The sequence below is a fragment of the Cyanistes caeruleus genome, chromosome 8 (genome assembly GCF_971803275.1).
Source record: "Cyanistes caeruleus chromosome 8, bCyaCae1.hap1.1, whole genome shotgun sequence".
Taxonomy (NCBI): Eukaryota; Metazoa; Chordata; class Aves; order Passeriformes; family Paridae; genus Cyanistes; species Cyanistes caeruleus.
The window spans coordinates 21,504,631-21,522,891 of NC_141708.1; the positions used below are offsets into that span (position 1 = coordinate 21,504,631).

General features: G+C 39.0%; 1 protein-coding gene across 18 annotated transcripts in view; it reads left to right on the plus strand.

The window, feature by feature from the left end:
• The window catches only part of KAT6B (lysine acetyltransferase 6B), a 109,506-nt gene that overhangs the window by 74,125 nt on the left and 17,120 nt on the right, over nucleotides 1-18,261 (plus strand). For all 18 annotated transcript variants that reach the window (XM_023929397.2, XM_023929396.2, XM_086901120.1 and 15 more), the window contains exon 12: nucleotides 4,503-4,596. In XM_023929397.2, coding sequence (XP_023785165.2) covers nucleotides 4,503-4,596 — 94 coding nt within the window. The remainder of the gene's footprint in view (nucleotides 1-4,502; nucleotides 4,597-18,261) is intronic.

An 18,261-nucleotide genomic window follows, 5' to 3' on the forward strand; every position in this document is an offset into this window, starting at 1 on the left:
GCTTGACTGCTGGCAGTTCCAGCTGGCTATTTAGATGTAAATGGCCAGTGATGTTGCTCTCTTGTGTGCAGTCTGATCTAATGCAGTTACTTGCTGCTCCCATGTAAGAATGCATTGCCTAACTTCATGGTGGCTGCCTTGTTTAGAGTGGATGTCTCAGTTGTGGCTGGTTTTCAAGTAATAGATGGTTGCTATTGAAAAAAAATAATACTTAAGTGGACTATCTTGACAAAGATGACCAAGAAAAATGGTGAACTATATTAGATGTGCCTGCAACAGGAAAAACTTCCATTATTGTCCATAATTTGCCCCTAAGGGATATGTTGAATAAGTACAGGTTACTCAGAAATTCACTAATTCCTGATCCTAGTATTACTACCTACTATTGACTATATATTTTCTTTTTTGAATAAGTGATTTGTGGGAAAACAGTAGTTAGGAAAACGCCAAGTCTTCTCAGAGTACCTGGATATTATACAGTAATCTCTTGGATGTCTGGCCACATCCTTCCAAGAGGTGTGCCTTGCTGGAATTAAAATGAGACATGTAGGCACAGTTTACACTGTCATTAATGTCAGTCAGAACTTCTTGTGACAAACATGTCAACTTTTATCTAGACAAGTATTTTCTCCATTTATTTAAGGTGTTGCAGCTTAAGGTGAGTCTCTTGATTTTTGTTCCTTATAGAATGGTTAATGTTGAAAAATACCTTTGAGATCATTGAGTCCAACTGTTACCCAGCACTGCCATGGTTGCTGCTAAACCGTGTTCCCAGTTGCCACATATACCAGTATTTTGAACTTTTCCAGAGACGGTGATTTTACTACTTCCATGAGCAGCTTGTTCCAATGCTTCATAACCTTCTCAGTGACAAAACTTTTCCTGACACCCAGTCTGAACCTCCCTTGGTGCAACTCGAGGCCATTTCCTCTCAACCTGTCACTGATTACTGGGGATAAGAGAAATAGAACATATCCTCAGCCCAAACAGAATGTATCCTCAGCCCTTTTCTCTCCCTCTAAGTGGGTCACCCCATCATAGAAGGAGATCAGGTTAATCAGGACCTGCCTTTCATAAAGCCAAGCTGGCTGGACCTGATTCCCTGGTAGTTCTGTATGTGCCATGTGATGGCAGTCAAAATGACCTGCCCTATGACGTTCCCCTGGCACAAGAGGTCAGGCTAACAGACCTGTAGTTCCCCAAATGCTCTTTCTGCAGCTTTTTATTTGTTTTACAGTTGCTAACCTCCAGTCAAGTGGGACCTTTATGGTTAACCAGGACTGCTGGTAAATGATGGAGAGTGGCTCAGTGAACTCTTTCAACAGTTCTCTTGGGCTCTGTGGACTTGTAGGTGTTTTAAGTGGCATGACAGGTCATTAAGCATTTTCTTGTGATCACAAGAGCTTCATCCTGCTCCCTGTTTCTGTCTTCCAGCTCAGGGGTTGGGTACCCTGAGTACAGCTGGTCTTGCTGTTAAAGACTGAGGCAAAGAAGGCATGAAGTACCTCAGCCTTTTCCTCATTGTTTAAGCCCAGCCAGAAATTAAGTCCCATGCAGCCACTCCTTTCACCCCCCTCCCTCTGGTGACAGAGGCAAAATGCTGAGGTTATGGGATGGGGGTAACAATTTACTGGAAATAGCAGTGAGATAAGAAAATTAATACTGACAGCAACAGTACTAATAAGAACAGTGTACAAAAGAGGGTGATTGCATGCAAAATGCTCCCTGCATCAGAGTTGACCTATTGCTCCCCCCACGTGTTTTTTCTCCCCAAGCCTGAGAGAGTGAAAAAAAAAAATAAATAAGGTGGACAGCCCTCCAATCAGGACCAGAAGCATTGCACTGCTTGCCACACACTTCTCTGGAAAAAGAAAAAAATGTCTGTGGAACCTCCACACACTCTTTTACCTCCACCCAAAACTGTGCCCCCTTCTTGGAAGTGGAGAATTCTTTACTTCCACCCCCATTATTATGTAGGTGGTACAGAATAACAGCAGTTTTTTTCATGCTTTGTGTGCCAGTGGCCAGTTTGCATTCTAGGTGTGCTTTGGCCCTTCTAATACTCTCCCTGCAAAAACTCACAATACCCTTGAAGTCCTCCTGTTGCCTGCCTCTTCTTCCAAAGGTGATAAACTCTCCTTTTCCCTGAGCTTAAGACAAAGCTCTCTGTTCATCCAGTCAGTTCAACTCTGTCTCTACATGCTCATCTGAAAGCACATAGGGATGGCCTGCTCCAGGATCTTTTAAAATTTCCTTCTTTAAGCACATCTAGCCTCTGTGTTCCTTTGCCTTGCAGAACTGCATCCTAAGGGACTTTCTCAACCAGCTTCCTAAACAGGCCAAAGTCTGCCCTGTGGGAGTCCAAGGTAGCAGTTCTGCTGACCCCCCCTCATTATTTCTTCAAGAAACAGAAGCTAGCATTTCATGATCACCTTGCCCAAGATGACCTCAAGTCATCACATCACCCCCACTCCTCTGTTCACAAGCAGCAGGTCCAGCTGTGTACCTTCCCTTGGCTCACTCACCAGCTGTATCAGGAAGTTTTATTCCACACATTCCAGGAACCTCCTAGTCTGCTTCCTCTCTGCTGTGCTGTATTTCCAGCAGACATCCAGTAAATTGAAGTCCCCCTCAAGAACAAGGGCTAGCAATCACGAGACTAACCCCAGCTGCTTACAGAATAATTTGTCTGCCTCTTCATCGTGGTTGAGTGGTCTATAACAGACTCCCACCAGGATATCTGCTCTGTTGCCCTTCCTTCTGATTCTTGCTCAGAAACACTCAACTCTGTCATCCCTGTGATCAAGTTTAAGACAGTCCTTAACATGTAAGGTTACCTCACTGCCTCTTCTTCCTCACCTATCCCTCCTGAAGGGTTTATAGCCATCTATTTCAGCACTTCAGTTGTGTGGGTGATCCTACCATGGCTCCATGATGGCAGCTATGTCATAGTTTTCCTGCTGCACAATGGCTTCCATTTACTCCTGTTGGTTGACCATGCTGTGTGCATTGGTGTAGGTGCCCTCGAGTTGGGCAATTCAGTCCTGCTGCCTCTTTTGGGGGAAGCAGCTCTAATTCCTGTGTGACCATTCTCAGGCACTTCCACGTACCTACAAGGATACCCTTGTATCCTTGCTGCCACATGGATCTCCATGTCCTACCTTTGCTAAGGTGGCAGAGTGAAGGATGTCATTAGCACTCTGTTCCTCAAACAATAGATACATTTCCTTCTTCCACTTCACCCCTGTTGTTTTTGGCTGGTCTGTGTTGATCACAGTGTGATCTGATGATCACAAATATTATCACCACTGAAACACATGGAAAAATCTTCATCTCGCATTATTGCATGTCATCTGTCTATGTCTCCCCCTCTCCTTTTTTTTGAAAGAACATGTCTGTGTGCGCTCTTGCAGGCAGAAGTGCTCTGGCTTTCCTTACTGGTTACAAACATTTTGCCAGGATGTGGACTTCTTACTAGCAGTTGTCTTCAGAGTCTGGAAGCATGTACAGAGTTAATATTTAACTATGCTGTAGAAGCTAAGAAACCTTATGAAATACAGCCTGGGTATCTGATGGAGTATTTGGGAATGAGTGTAGTGGCATGTGATCCTGTCATGCCATCACTGGTTTGGTGTCATCTTCTGTGTAGGCTGAAATGGTGTCTTAAGCTATACATGTGCTTACCACAGCTTCTTGTCAGCTATACTGACCTGGATATTTCTGGTTGCTTTGGTCTCCCTCAAAACTGCCTATTGGCTGATTTTTGGGGTGCAGTCTTTTAAAGGCAACAAAGCTCTTCCTTCTTAACAATAAACTGGAAAGAACCTATAAACTCCTATAGTGTTAGAACAGCTTCCTAATCTTAGCTCCTGTTGTCTTAAACAATGAGTATAGTATTTGTCTCCAGTGCCTGTATATAACTTCATTCTGTCTGAAAGCTTTTGTTTCTGAGCATTCTACCATGATTTGTGCTCTGGTGAGAAGCATCTAGCTTTGAAAAACTTACTATGCTTCAAGTATAACTTCTTAGTTCTGCACATATGGAGTTCACCCCCTGCACCCTGACCGCATATTCAGAGAGAAGACCAAAAAAAAAAAAAAGGGGAAAACCTACCATGTGTATGGATATTGTATTCCACTTTCATATTCTTGAGAGAATGGTCAGTGAAGCATGAAAATGTTTCCCTCTTCTTACTGTCTTCCTCCTTTGCTGCATTTAAACTTTATTGTGCTGTTCAGAAAACATTTATTCATTACTAACATTTATAGTATTTAATTTTTAAGATGCCAAGTGGTTAACTAATTAAAAAAAAATATTCTGAAGGGTATGCTTGATACTTCTTTCTTAAAACTAGACATTAACATGGAATTATTTGACTTTGGTGCTGAACTCATGCATCTGTTCACCTTATTGGGATATTTTACAAGGACAGTAGCAGGTGCAGGCAATTGCCCACTTCAGCAGTGCTTTGACATACTTGATCTGTTTCTCCTTCCCACAGGAAAAGCTTTGCCAGCAGAAGTACAATGTCTCCTGCATAATGATCATGCCCCAATACCAAAGGCAAGGATTTGGAAGGTTTCTCATTGATTTCAGTAAGTGAAGTGTTTTATTTACACATGTGATCCGAGGAGCTGATGGCTGTTATATGAAAGTGTAACATATGAAACTTTATTTAACTCACTTAAACTTGTTTTTATCAATAGATAATGGGATTTCTGTTTATATTTACATAGGATAGAAAAGCTCCCTGAAGTGAAAAACTTAGTGCTGCTCTGTTATTGTACTCGAGGAAATTGGGAATGGATCTCTCGGCAGTAATATTAGCTCACAGAGCTATTACCCTGAATGAATTGTCTAAATTACTTTCCATTTTGCCTTGCTCATTAGTATAAGAAGAGGTAATTATTTGTGATTATAGCTAAGAAGGTGTTAGTCTGAGGCATTTTCTCTATTCTAATATTTCTAGCTTGTATCTTTTAGCCACCCCCCTCAAAAAAAAAAAAAAGCTTTACTTGAAGAATTGCCCCATGGAAGAAAAGTATTTTGTTTTTTGTGTTCATCACTTTCTTAGTGAAAGTTGTTTCCAGAAAGGATGTAGGTGTTAGTAGTTGTATATATACTTGCTGCTTTATTTTGCTGAGCTGTCTGACCTCTTAGAAAGCTTCAGGCACACTTCTTTAAATATACATTTGTTATTCCCCAAATCTTTAATGTACAATGGAACTCCAAACAAAATTATCTAAGGAAACTTCTCAGTTGAGTGTCCTCATTACTACTGAATCCATCTTTCTACTGTAATTTAGAGGGAGGATGATAAGGAGTTAGTGTATATTGTATGTGGTTGCTTTTCACTATTATGTTTTATAAAGCACTGTAGAATTACCTGATGGTAGAGATAGTTCAGATAATAGGATTCCTGTCCTGAAGGTGTATGCCAGAGCATTAAAATGCAAATAATTACACATTGCAGTATAACACCAGGACAAAGATAATAATTTGTAACTATAGAGTTTTCAAGTTCTGTGTCTTGCAGTGTTGTACCCAGCATGACTGTGCTAGAGTATAAAGATACTTAGTATGTCCCATCATTGCATGGGTTTATAAACAGCCTTCACTATACCCCTGTGAGTTAGGTAAAAAATGGTTCTGGACCACTTAATCCACCACTGAAATGTAGCTGTCACTGGAGTGGAACACAGCAGCTGTTCTACTGTGTGCCTTCTGCAACCTTTTAGCAAAGGCTGTGAGAAGTACCACATATTTTTCTGGGTCTGTGGAGAGAACGTTAAGTTTACTTAGGTAGAAATTTACGCTGTTTTAGGATTAGAACAGTTTCTTTTTGCAAAAGGAGATGGGGAACTTTTAAGTGGGCGCTGTTAAGTGCTTCCAGGCTTTTCCTTTGTTTGTTACTCTGTGGTGTCTCTCTCTCAAAGAAAAGCACTCTCAACAAATGTTCCTCTGGTTGAGTTTGCAATGGTTTTAAATACAAAACTGATGGCACAGCCACGAAACCCGTGGATTCCACAGCAGGTCTGGGGATGAGTATGCTGTGTCTCTGGGTGTGTGCTCTACTACTGTGCCTTGTGCTGCTCAATTTGGGAAAATCAGTAGGGTGTTCTGGCCTTCTTGTCCTTCTGGAAACATTTGGAAGCACATGGGGTTGTCTGAATTATTAGGTTTTATGTCATAAGTTGCTTGGAGCTTACCTGGTACTGTTCTTGGATCCTCCCTCTTTGCAGACATGTTCAGACCACAGGTACGGGCTGAACCTGTACAAACTGGGCACAGGCCAGAGACACCTTTGGTTTCTGCTGTGGCTTACCACACTGCCCACTTCATGAGCACACAGGCTGTCCTTCAGTACTTTTCCACAGTGCTCTCCCTTTGTTTTTGGGACAGAGGTTCCCTTAACTAACTGGGAATCAGTCTCTTCCATTTGCCAACAGAATGAAGAACCAAGAGATGACTGAGAAAGTCTGGCTATGTACTCTAAGGTGCAAACTACCTCAAAGGTAGTGAGGGAACTGCTTGTGGCTCTTTCCCTAGATGTAGACAGGAAAGGAAAACTTTCAAGGCTAGTTTTCATACATTGTATTTGTATCTTTTTTTAGGAGGGAGGCTGAATGCCATGAAATGGGGCATAGCTTCATCTGAATTAGCAACCCCAAAATCTGTGTTTGTACAGGAAAACTCTTCAGAATTAATTATTTACTCTTTTTCTTGCAATTTAATGTGTTTCTGCCTTGTGACTAACTCCCATCTTCTTTGTGCTTTACTCTTTCTGTTCACTTGTGGTCTCCTGAGTATAAATTGCTCTAACTGGTCTGAGAAGATATGATATAAAACCCCCCAGTTATTATTCTAAACTTGAACAGACCAAGTTTATCAGAGTTTTAAGCATTCTTTGCTAGTGACATTATCTAGACTGTCATGTTCTCATAAAGTCATAGCAAGATAAATTTTATGCTCTGAATGTTAAGTCTTCATTTGTTATGTGGGTAATGCTTGTAAACTGCTCTATTTTGAAATCTGTGAAGCAGTCACTGGTACTTGTCTTTTTTTATAACAGTAACCAGAACAGTGTTTAGATTATAATAATAAAAATGTAACTGAGCAAGTAATTTTCAGAAAATGATAGTTACAAACCACAGAAGGGAAGATTTTTAGAACTGTGTGCTAGCAGTTGACTGCTCACATTATTTTGTATATATCTAGACACTCGATAGGCTGGAAAGAACACAGCCTTTAAGCCACTACACAACTTCTGCTTTGTCAGCAGTCTGCTGAAAATGTAGTTTGTGGTGAAAATTTGCTTCTTTTTTTTTTGGTAAGTGAAATGCATTTGTTAGTTCAGATTGTGATGTGTTCTTTTGTCTTGAATTAATTTAATCTTCACAGATGAGTCTTATATGGTCATGCTGTATCTAGCAAGGGAAAATAAATTCTTTCATTTTGCTAAAGGAAAAATAGGCATTTGTCTTCTGACCACTGATTTTTGGTGGGGTTTTTTTTTCCATTTTAACATTTTCCTAGCTACATTTAAACTTACCTGTATTTCATGTCTAAACCAGTTAATAGCAGTATTTCTTACTTTGTAGACACCAATATAGAGATCTATTGGTCTGTCTCTATAGGAATCTATAATCTCGCCTTTGGGAAAGAAGAGTTTTTAAAAGAGGAAATTAACTCTTGTGAGAAGAAGGTGTGCTGTAAAATGCCTGACTTAGCTACTCTGATTCCCTTTGGCAATAATTTAATTTCTAGTTTTCTGTATGTCATTCATCATTTAAATAGGCATATTTTTCTTAAAATCAAAAGATATGTTCTGTATCTGTGTTTTTAAAGCCTGGTAAGAATTTTTTTTTTTCATTAATTTTGGGGAAGTTAGAGATTTTGACTGATAGAAACTTGTTGGGCTGTTTAGAAATAGAAAAAAAATTAGTTATAAATACTTTATTAAACGGTTAAGCTATTGATTTGTAAAATTGAAGACTTGAAACTGCTTCATTTTGCTTAATTCACTCCAAGACAATCAGTTTAACCTGTTTTATTTTCTTGAAGCATGTCATACTGAAGACAAAATGACAAAATGACATGAAGTCTGCGCTTTGTTTACACTAAGTATGCTTTATTAAATACTATTTTGTAACAGTTGGTTGATTTATCACATAGGGATAAGGAATCTGCTTTTCACTTGGAGTGTAGCTTGGGTAAAAAGCATTTCCTGAAAATGAATAAGGGTGTTAATGTGCTTAGTATATTCATACCTTCCTGCCTTTTACAGGACTGAAAGCTCCCACCAAACTTTTTGGGTTTGGGCTGTTTGTTTATTTTTTGTTTTAATTTCCTTGTTTTTCTTGTATTCTGTGGGATTTACTGGGTTGTGATTACAGGGTTTTATCTGTGAGAGAATAATTGACTTCTGCATCCATCTTTTGTATTTGCTGTAAATGAAGTTTTTGGTCAAGCAGACTCCAGCTGAAGTTGATCCAGCAGTCAACCAGAAAGCAGGCTTTATTGTGTAAGAGCCCAGTGTGGGTTTCTGTCATTTCAAGTCCTTTTGTGGTGATACACAGCTATCATCCCTGTCCCAAGGATTACACGTGCTTGCATTTGGGTGAGCCTTTGTATGTCCTCAGCTCAGCCTGTATTGCTGCTGTGGTATGGACAGTGCAAGCACTGAAGCTACAGTGTTGTAGCTTCTCTCTGTGCAGACCCATTTCTTCTGTAAACTTTAGCATCTTCTCTATGCAAGACATTTTTCTTTGCTTTCCTGATTTGAGCTCTTTCAAAGCCTGGAATCTTCATATGTTTTCTATTTCTATTCATCAGACTGCAGTGCCAGAACATATTAGTATTTCTTTATTTGGCATATCTAACCAGAGTTCATTATTACTAGAATGAAATCCAGCAGTATTTCATATTTGTTTTCTGTAAGTTTAAAGTCATCTTTTGATTCATACTTCTTCACAAAGCTCATCTTGTCACAGTCTCACATTTCTTCGTACTGGATTGCAAATTCCGTGCTGGAGGCCTAGCCAGCAGCTGGAAGAAAAGAAATGCATGTGACTGTTAGGATAAACCTTTCCAACTGTGCTGGCTAGGATGCTGACAGTTCATTTGCATTACAGTAACAACTGGGCTTAATGCTGAGGAGCAAAATCCTTGGTAGCCTTTTGTTATTTATCTTGAGGCTGTTTCTGGTCCAACTGATTGTAGCAGTTTCTTCCTCCCCTTCAGAAATACTTGTTTTTTAGTTTATCTGTTCATTGTGAAATTATTATTCTTGCTCAAGAGATGAAATATGTTTTAAGGATGCTGGGATTCTATTTGGGCTAAATACATTCTTTGTTTTGTGGGTTTTTGGGGCTTTTTGGTTCATTTGTCTGTGTGGGAAAGTCAGTGCTAACTTTTTTAACTTTCCTATCACTTATTGCATGCAACAGTGAAGAGGCTGGATTTTTGTTCCCTCCGCTTGACTTAACCCCGGATTCTCCTTTAGGATGTGTAACTCGGATTTTTTTTTGTGAGAAAACCATAATAGGGAAAGGCAATTCAAGTTTGACAGAAACAAATACAATTTATATTACCTGAGTTTATTCTGGTGTAGGAAAATTGTCTCTGTTAAATGTCCTTGTTTGCTCATTTCCCCATATCTGATATCCGTTTCCTGGTCAAGTGTTGGTTTTTGTTTCTTGTTCCATTCAAACAGGTGAGTAAATCTTCAAGTCCTGATTTGCAGAAGCAGCAGGGCAGCAGCAGTAACAGCTAAGGTATAGCACCAGGGAATTCCAAAGGATGAGAGGAACAAAAAAATTTGCTCTACAAGTAAGGGAAAAGTGTTAATGAAAAGTTATTTCTTTCCTCCTAAATGTTATTCATGAGTAAATATCAGCCATTGATAAAGGAGGTCAGTGCCATTAGTGATATTTTAAAATTGGTAACTGAGAGAGATCCATGCTTTTGCTCAGTTAGTGGCAACACTCATTAGCCTACTTTATTTCTTAATAGTGTTTATTTGCTCTTTACAGCTTTGAAGAACTTGACTGAAGATCTGGAACTAAAGCTTGTTTCTTTCCTCTCAATTCTAATCCTGTCCTCTTGACTGCAAATATCTACAATTGCATGTTCACATATAACCATTTAGGGGCTTTTGAGCACAAAAGCTGAATCAGTGAAATATTCTGGGCTGAAAGTGTGTGGGGAGTAAGTACAGATATCCTCAAAAGTGTTCATTATACATGATCCTGTATGTGCTTTCCTTGAGAAGTGAGAGATGGTGATGGGGCACTGAATAGGCAAAAAAATTAAGATGCATAGCTTTGTAAAGTGCATTCTTGAATTCCTTCCAGTTTGCACTTGTTTCAGAAGATCTACACCTCTCTGGAAATGTGGAAGTTGTTCACTGCTTAGTGCCCAGTCATGCAGAAGTGGTAAGCATTGTGCATTGAGCCCAGAGAACTGCTGCAGGCAGAGGAGCTTTCTGTCCCACAAGTGTCTTCAGGTAGCATAAACCTGTATTGATGAGAATGGGGACTGTGTTTATTTCTTACAGCCAGCAGTTTTGAGATAGTTTAGAAAGAAGCTGAAAAAAATGCATTCCATGAAACCTAGGTTAGTTTAGTCTTCCGGCACGGTTTAAGGAGACTGAAAAGGATGAGGTTTTCTTCTGGTGGTTAGTGCAGTTTTGTTCTTCAATCAAGTTTGTTAAAGAGCTGGTCTAGCCTGTAAAATCAGTTTCTGCTAAGCTTGAAGATGAGCATATAGCTCAAAAATAAAACCCTTATTTTTTAACGTGCTCAATTCAAACAGCGTTTACTCTTTTAGGATCAGCTAGTTATTTCCGACTTCCTTGTGGCTCCTGTGCTTGAAAAGCTCTGTCTTCTGATACAGACAAAAGGTTATTTTTTATTGAAAGTAACAATTCCTTTTAGACAATTTTGGGCTTAGTTTTCTCACTCGTATGCATTACTATGTCTTGGGTTTTTGTAGTATCTTCAGAAGAAGTCAGGGTTGCGCTTTCCATGGCTAGTTGAAGTTTGGACAATGATCTCTTCTTCTAGTTTCATCTTCCAAAGTGGCTTTGTGGTGCTTTAATGTATCAAGATTTTGAAACGTTGCTGTGCCAGAAGATATATTTTATAACTCACTTATCTGTGGTTCTCACTGTAGTGTTTCCAGGCTTTCTGCTTTAACAGCAAATTAGGCTGCTTCTTTGTGGAAACCTGAAAAGCAGTGGGTTTTTTTTGTGAAGCACCATGTTTGTGCAGCCAACCAAAAAAATCTTACTGAACAAAACTTAAAAGTAGTAATGGACTAACATGTGGCTTCTCATTTAGGGCAACATATTGCTGGTAAGATACTAGCATTTGGGAAAATGTCAACACTGTTTGGAAGATGAATAACTTTTTAAATACAATAAATGTGTTGATAGTAAGTGGTGGAATAGAGTAAAAATGCTGCCTCAGGTTTTTACAGGGCCTCTGGAAAAGTGGTATATCAGTAAGGGAAGAGCCTCAGAAAAGGTAAAAGACTTGATTTAAGTGTTTTCATCTTTTGTTAGGAAGATGGAATGAGGTAAATGAGCAAAAGCCATTACAGTATGGAAATGGTTTTATTTCTTCTTTAAAGCATACTTTAAAATGGAAACAATGGCAAACTATTAACAGAAAAGTGCTGCGAGGGCAAAAGAGAGCAGAAGTAATGAAAATGTGTTTTTCTTCTTCATTATGATGATTTCACACGGTTTATTTTGTGTAGCCTTACTTGGTGGTAAGTACCTGTGTAGACTTCTCTTTAAGTAGCATGTTAAAGAGGGAGTGTTTTAAACTGATTTTAAACTTTTTAGATGGAAGCAAGACATAGATCCTGAACTGAGAAAACTTAGGTTCTTTTAATAATTCATGAATTGACTTCTGAAAAACAAAACTACTTTTAAAAAATGTAAAGGTGGATGAGGTAATGAAACAAATGTGTTAGGGGAGATCAGAGAAAGTGTGTTCATGTGTGGCATTTAGGTTCTTGTACACTTATGGAAGTGCTGGGAACCACTGTCTGATACCTGCCTGCAGTTTAGGGCTAGGCCTGAGCTGCAGGAGGCTGTAAGTGATTGGATCTACTTGTGTGGTATGTGTTTATATAACAGTGACAGTCTTAATCTCTTTATGAGAAATAATTTGTTGGCCAGAAAATAATATTTTTGAAAACCTGCTTGAAGAAAATCAGAGGGAATATTTTTAATGTCTAAGTATTTTAATCAAAAATGAATATGAAGTAGAAATAGCATTTGAAAAACCAGGTTGTCTGTGGAATTATGAACACATTCAGTAAGCACCTCTTGCACAGTTCTTTTCCAGAATCTGGTGTTAAGATGTTTTACATTTTGCCCTAACGAATATTGACATATAACACAAACACAATCTAGGAATAAACACACTTTTTAAAAGAGTTTTCGCAGTCATGCTTTGCTGTGGTCTGTAAACAGGATTGAGATGGGGATGAAATGGGACCATGGGGGATTTTTCAAGATAAAATTTACTTTAACTAAGAGCACTTCAGCATTTCATTTTTCACATTACAATCCTGAAAGTATTGTTTTGTTACTGCTGGGGCTGTGGCAAACAGTGGAAGGTGAAAATGCGAGACCAAGGGTGGAGAGGAACAGTCTGTTTCTTTTAATAGGCTTTATTGGAAACGTGTATTCTCAAGCAACACTTAAGATTTAAGGATCTTTGTGAAACTCTGTTTCATTTGTTAAATGTGGTGGCTCATGTGGAATCATTCTGTGTTGTGGGGTTTTCTACTCTTGACTGACTGACTTGTGTACCCCAGTACAGAACACTGCGTCAGTCTCTTCATTGTTTTGTGGTGGTGTTTACAGATGCACTGTGTCCAAATGAAAGGTTGAATGGCGTGCTTTTTCTTTTATTTTTCTTACTCTTTTTTTTCCTTTAAGAGTGAATTTAAAGTGTCTGTGGTAGCTGTAAATTTGTGAGGGAGCCTGACTGCTGCTACTGCTTATTTTCTGTTCTTTTCTTGATGATTGATTATGTTGCTGACCCCAAGACTTGAGTTTGGCCTCTCCTAAATAACTAATAAGGAGCATTCTGTCAAGCTGAGATTTAGATGAGGGAGGAATGAAGATGGATTTTGAATCAAGCTTAGTTGACTTAAGATTATTCCAAGAAAATCAGCCTCTTGGGATTTCTTGGAATCACTTTTATATAGCTTTAAGACACTGTACATTTATCAGAATTGCAAAAGAAAGCAGACATGTCACTTGAGATGCAGAAGCTAAGGCTGTTCTAACTGAAGAACATCTTTATTCCAGATAGCATTGAAAGCAGTGAAAAGGCAAGGCTAAATATGATAAGAATTATAGTAGGTATTTGTTGGACAAAGCTATATTTGTAGGCCATTAGTGATTATGGAAAGCCATCTGCTGAAGACTGGTGGCTGACAACAGATTTTAGTTAAGTAATGCATCTTTAAAATTTTTACAGAGGGTAACGTAGCCTTGGAGGCAAACAGATATGGTCTGAGTTGGTAGGGTTCAGGTTAGGAAAGCCAAAGCCCTGATAAAGTTAAATCTACCTGGGGACATTGAGGGCAACAAGAAAATCTATAGATACGTTGGTGATAAGAGGAAGAATAGGAAAAACGTGAGTCCTGTCTAGAAGGCAATGGGGGACCTGGTTACCCAGTGTATGGAGAAGGCTGAGGTACTCCATTACTTTCTTGCTTTGGTCTTAAGCAGTGAGAGCTCCAGGGACATGGCCCAGGCAGTAGAAGGCCATGCTGTTGTCAAGGCACAGAGAGAACCTTGTGGCTTCCTTAACGGATCTATTGTTTCCAGTGTCAGCATTTTCATCAGTCAGTTCTACCTTCTTTTAAAGAAATTTTATTTTCCCCTTGTTTACTGCTGTTTTGAGTCACAGCAGAGATTTAGCAGGTGACTCTTATCTTAGGCTTAAGCTTTTTGAAGTGTGCTGTATTAGGTACCTTTGTGTTCGATGCTTGGTAGATAATGTGCACTTTCTTATGCAATTTCTGTGTATGTTGACTAACCAGGTATTACCATCAAATTTAATCATAACCTTCTTCACCTCTTGGTGTTTTTTCTTCTAAATCTTACTTGGTTAATTCCCTGTTATACAGCATGCTTTAGCAGAGCAAATGAACAGCAGTGACATTTTGCTGCTCCCATCAGACAAATACAGCTTGCATCTTTTGTCCCTTATGGAGCATGTTTGTCATGACCACTGACCTGAACAAACTCAGTACTTGCAGTGATTTCTTAGATTACTGAGAAGCCTTTTGGCTTCTCAGTATTCGATTCCCCATTTCACTTTTGTTCATGTTGTTTAGTACTACTAGGCTATCCTTTGTAGGTATGAATAAAATAAAGATAGGAAAAGCTCTTGAGCTCTGGAACTTTATCTACTCTAAAACTGTTAAAGCCATCCCTGATACAGTTTTTGTCCAGTGCATCTGTCACTTTCCAAGTGTGATAACCATCTTCCTGAGCCATGAGTCTGGGAGGATTATGTTAACAGCCAGGTTAACACTCCAGCTGAGAGTCAGAGCTTAATGGTATGGATGCCATCTGTCTGTGCTGGTTGGCCTCAGTGACATGTAAAGATTCTGAGGATATTCAGTTGTACTCGTTATATTAGGCAAAGCCTCCTAGGTCCATCTTCCTGTCTTGTCAGTTGGGTCTTGTAGAGGTACACAGAGCCTGTAAGAAGGCAAGCAGGTAATGTCTAATGAGCACAGGAGATACATTTACAACCCAGTATTCATGTGCTGTCAGCATTAAACACCAGAAGGTAAAGGCACTTCCTGAAGGGAGTTCATTCAACAGTTACCATTGTATAAACAGTTTACTTCTTGATGTCATTTATTGAATAGATTTGAAATGTAAATTTAAGTAACTTATAAAACTTATAAAACCAAGAACAGTACAGAGTTGTTAATGATCTTCTAAGCCACTTAACCTACTGACAAATTTATTCACCCAATTGTTATTCAAGACTGATGCCCTCTGCACATACAAGTCTTGCTTTTAAGGGTACTTCAGTTCTCTTTCTCTTGCTTATGCTTTCACTCTGCTTATAAGTAGTCCACTTCATACACAGAACCTCCACTCAAGGGGTTTACTGGCACAGGTAAAATAAGTGTTAGCAAATTAATTCACTCAAAGGGTGCCTTTTGTAGGTCTGACTGTAATGTAGTCATCTCTACCTTTCCTTTTATTCATGAAGGGCATTTGTTTAGCCCTAACCTCTTCTTTGAAGCTTTCTATAAAGGAGCTAAAGGTTTTGGGCCTCCTGTGTTAGGTTTACTTGAGGATGTGGAGAGGAATGAGAGCTGGCATTATTTCTTGTAACAATAATGAGAGAATCTTTGGCTTACTCTGTTCATAGTGAAGAAAGCTTTTCTTTACTGACAAAGAAAAGAGAATGTAGCAGGTTGTGCACTGATCTGAGCATCTCAAGTTACAGCTAGTCTCTTTTTTTTTTTTTTAAATAGTGTTTGTGTGGATCTTGGGATTGGGGTCCTTTGAAGCTGTTTCAAAAGTGCTTTCAAAAAGGGTACTAACACCTATTTAAGGTCCTCTATCTTTGACCTTCTTCCTACTGACATAGATAAGAACAGTTCAGAGGCACACAGAATAGTTAGGGAAAAAATGGTAACATGAATTACTGTTTTAGGAATTGTAAGTCTTAATAAGCTCACACTTTCACCTTACCTATTTCTACCTTCCACTCGTGGTCATACCTCTGAACTTGCACCATTGAGCTGACCCATCTGTATTGAGCTGTCCTGTCTGAATACTCAGCTGTTTTGATATTTCTATCAAAATATCTACCCTTTTGAACCTCTGTCTTCTCGACTTGTTCATATAATATCAAAACAAAGGATGTGATGTTTTGTATGACAAAAAACATTAGCTCTTAGGATAGCTTGAAATGTTGGTTTGAGATAAATATTCACTTTAGATACTGGTGTATTATTAAAACAGTTGCTAGTACTTGCTGTTCTTTCAGATCTTTGGCTTGATACAGAACATTGCATGAAAACTCACAAGTTCTTCCCTTCCATACTAAAGGATTTATTTTACTTGGTTTTGTTTCAAACAAAACAAACTTTAATGGAAAAATGCTTGATTCTATCTGCCTGAGTCTGGTAATTAATTTGTGGGGGATGGCCTTTAAAGAGATGGAGAAGGACTCCAAACATACAAGGGTAACAGCTCAGTGGTTGCTTCTTTAGTTCTGGGTAGATTCTCAAGAGTATGTTTTCTTCTGACACAAATACTAACAAAATATAAATAGGAGTCAAATAGTGCTGATTATGTAAGGGTTATATTCTGAACACAAGCTATTGCATAGGACCTTCTACAAAGCTCTGATTTGAGATTAGGGGTCTCTGAGAAAGCAGATTTTTAAGCTGTTTCCAGCTTCCATTAGTAGTTGAATTTTACTGTGACACTCCTGTCTATTCATGGTTTTCAGCTGTTTATTGGCATCTTTCGAGTGTGGAAAGTTCCAGTCATCTGGAAGCCTTTCATAAGTACCTTGATTATGTTTTCTGTAGAGGAGTTACTTCAATGGTATTGAGTTCTCTTTCCTACATGTGGAATTGTATGTCAACGTTGGTATGGGTGATGTGCGTACGTAAATACAAACCTGAGATTGACAGGTCTGAGTTAAGCAGTGCATGGCAAAACGTTGTTACCCTTATAAATCAGACTCAAGTCCAGAATGTTGGTGTTACTTAGTTGCATGGTGTTACTGTATTTTGCAGATTTAGTGTAGATGTAATCCTTAGAAGACTTCTGCCGTGGAGACTACATTCAATCCAAAATTATGGAAAGATCCGTAGACCAAAAACTGTTCTTGTGATCCAACGAACCTGCTCCTACTTGACTCCATTTGCATGACATCAGTACATGGTTCCTACCCCTTTGTTGCTCTCCAGCAGCTCTTGCCAAGTGGTGATGTTTTTGGTCTAACTTCACTGGCAGATAGATCACATCAGTGGACTTGATTGCTGACTGCTTAACAACATGATGACATTAATAACTAAAGTGATCCAAATTCTTAATTAGAGTTACTGTTGCTCTAATTTGTTTATAGGGCATATTCATGCTAGATATAATACTATCTGATAGAAAAATAGTGTTTAAAATGGGCAGAAATGCATCTAGAATATTAATATAAAAGCACAGACATCTTGAACCCTTCCCAGCCTTTGTCTGGATGCAAGTTCATAGGAAGTGCTCTCCAAGATGAATCCTTCCTAAAAGGAATATATGCTAACTTCTTAATGAAGTTTCTTATAATTTTCTAACTTAATATTTTATAGAGAGTGTTTATGTGTCCAGGGTTCATGACAATAGCAGACATGACAGTAAGCCTGCTAGGCTGCAGGGAGAGTTCTTGACTTTAGCAAAACCAAAGTCTACAAAAGGCACTGGTATTGCTTACATGTGCTTCAGTGTTAAGCCAAAGCTTAGCTGGGGTTGAAACTGAGGGCGGTGGAAGGTAACAAAATATGGAGAGCTCTTAGAAGTGTGCAGACAGACAAAGGAAGAGTAAGCAGAACATGGGCCTGCTGATGAATGGAATAAGCTTGGTGTGACAACAAAAGGGCTTGGTGGGGATCTCCAAAGGGATCTGAGGTACTCTCTACTTTCTTGGCAGGACCTGTTCTCAGGTGACACAATTTAAGCAGCAGAGTTAGATGCCATCTTTGCCAAAGGAAGATTGTGTTACAGACTACTTAAATAAAATGGTGAGATTCAGCCTAGGGAAATGGCTGACATGACTCCAACACCTCTCCCCATTGTCTTTGGGAAGTCTGAGCAATTGGGAACATCCTCAGTAGCTGAATGATGACAAATGTTACATGCATCTTCAAGAAACTCAAGGAAGATGAATGAGTGAAATAAATGGTTGTGTATCACAAACATTCTAGAGCATATGACTTGGTATAAGTCACATAAATATAGTACAAATACTATATTCGTATTAGTATAAATTCTGTATAAATTCTGTCTACAGGTATTTCCATATGTGCACTGGTTGTTAGCATTACATTGCCTCATGATAGGAGAACTTTGGAAGTAAGCTTCAGGAAGTTTGGAAGTAAAGTGCTGTCAGCAGGCTGTCATTTAGGCACTGTCTTGCACAGGTGCATTTTGAAGTGGACTTGATAATGTGGTAGTTAACACTGGCAGTTTTCCTCAAGCC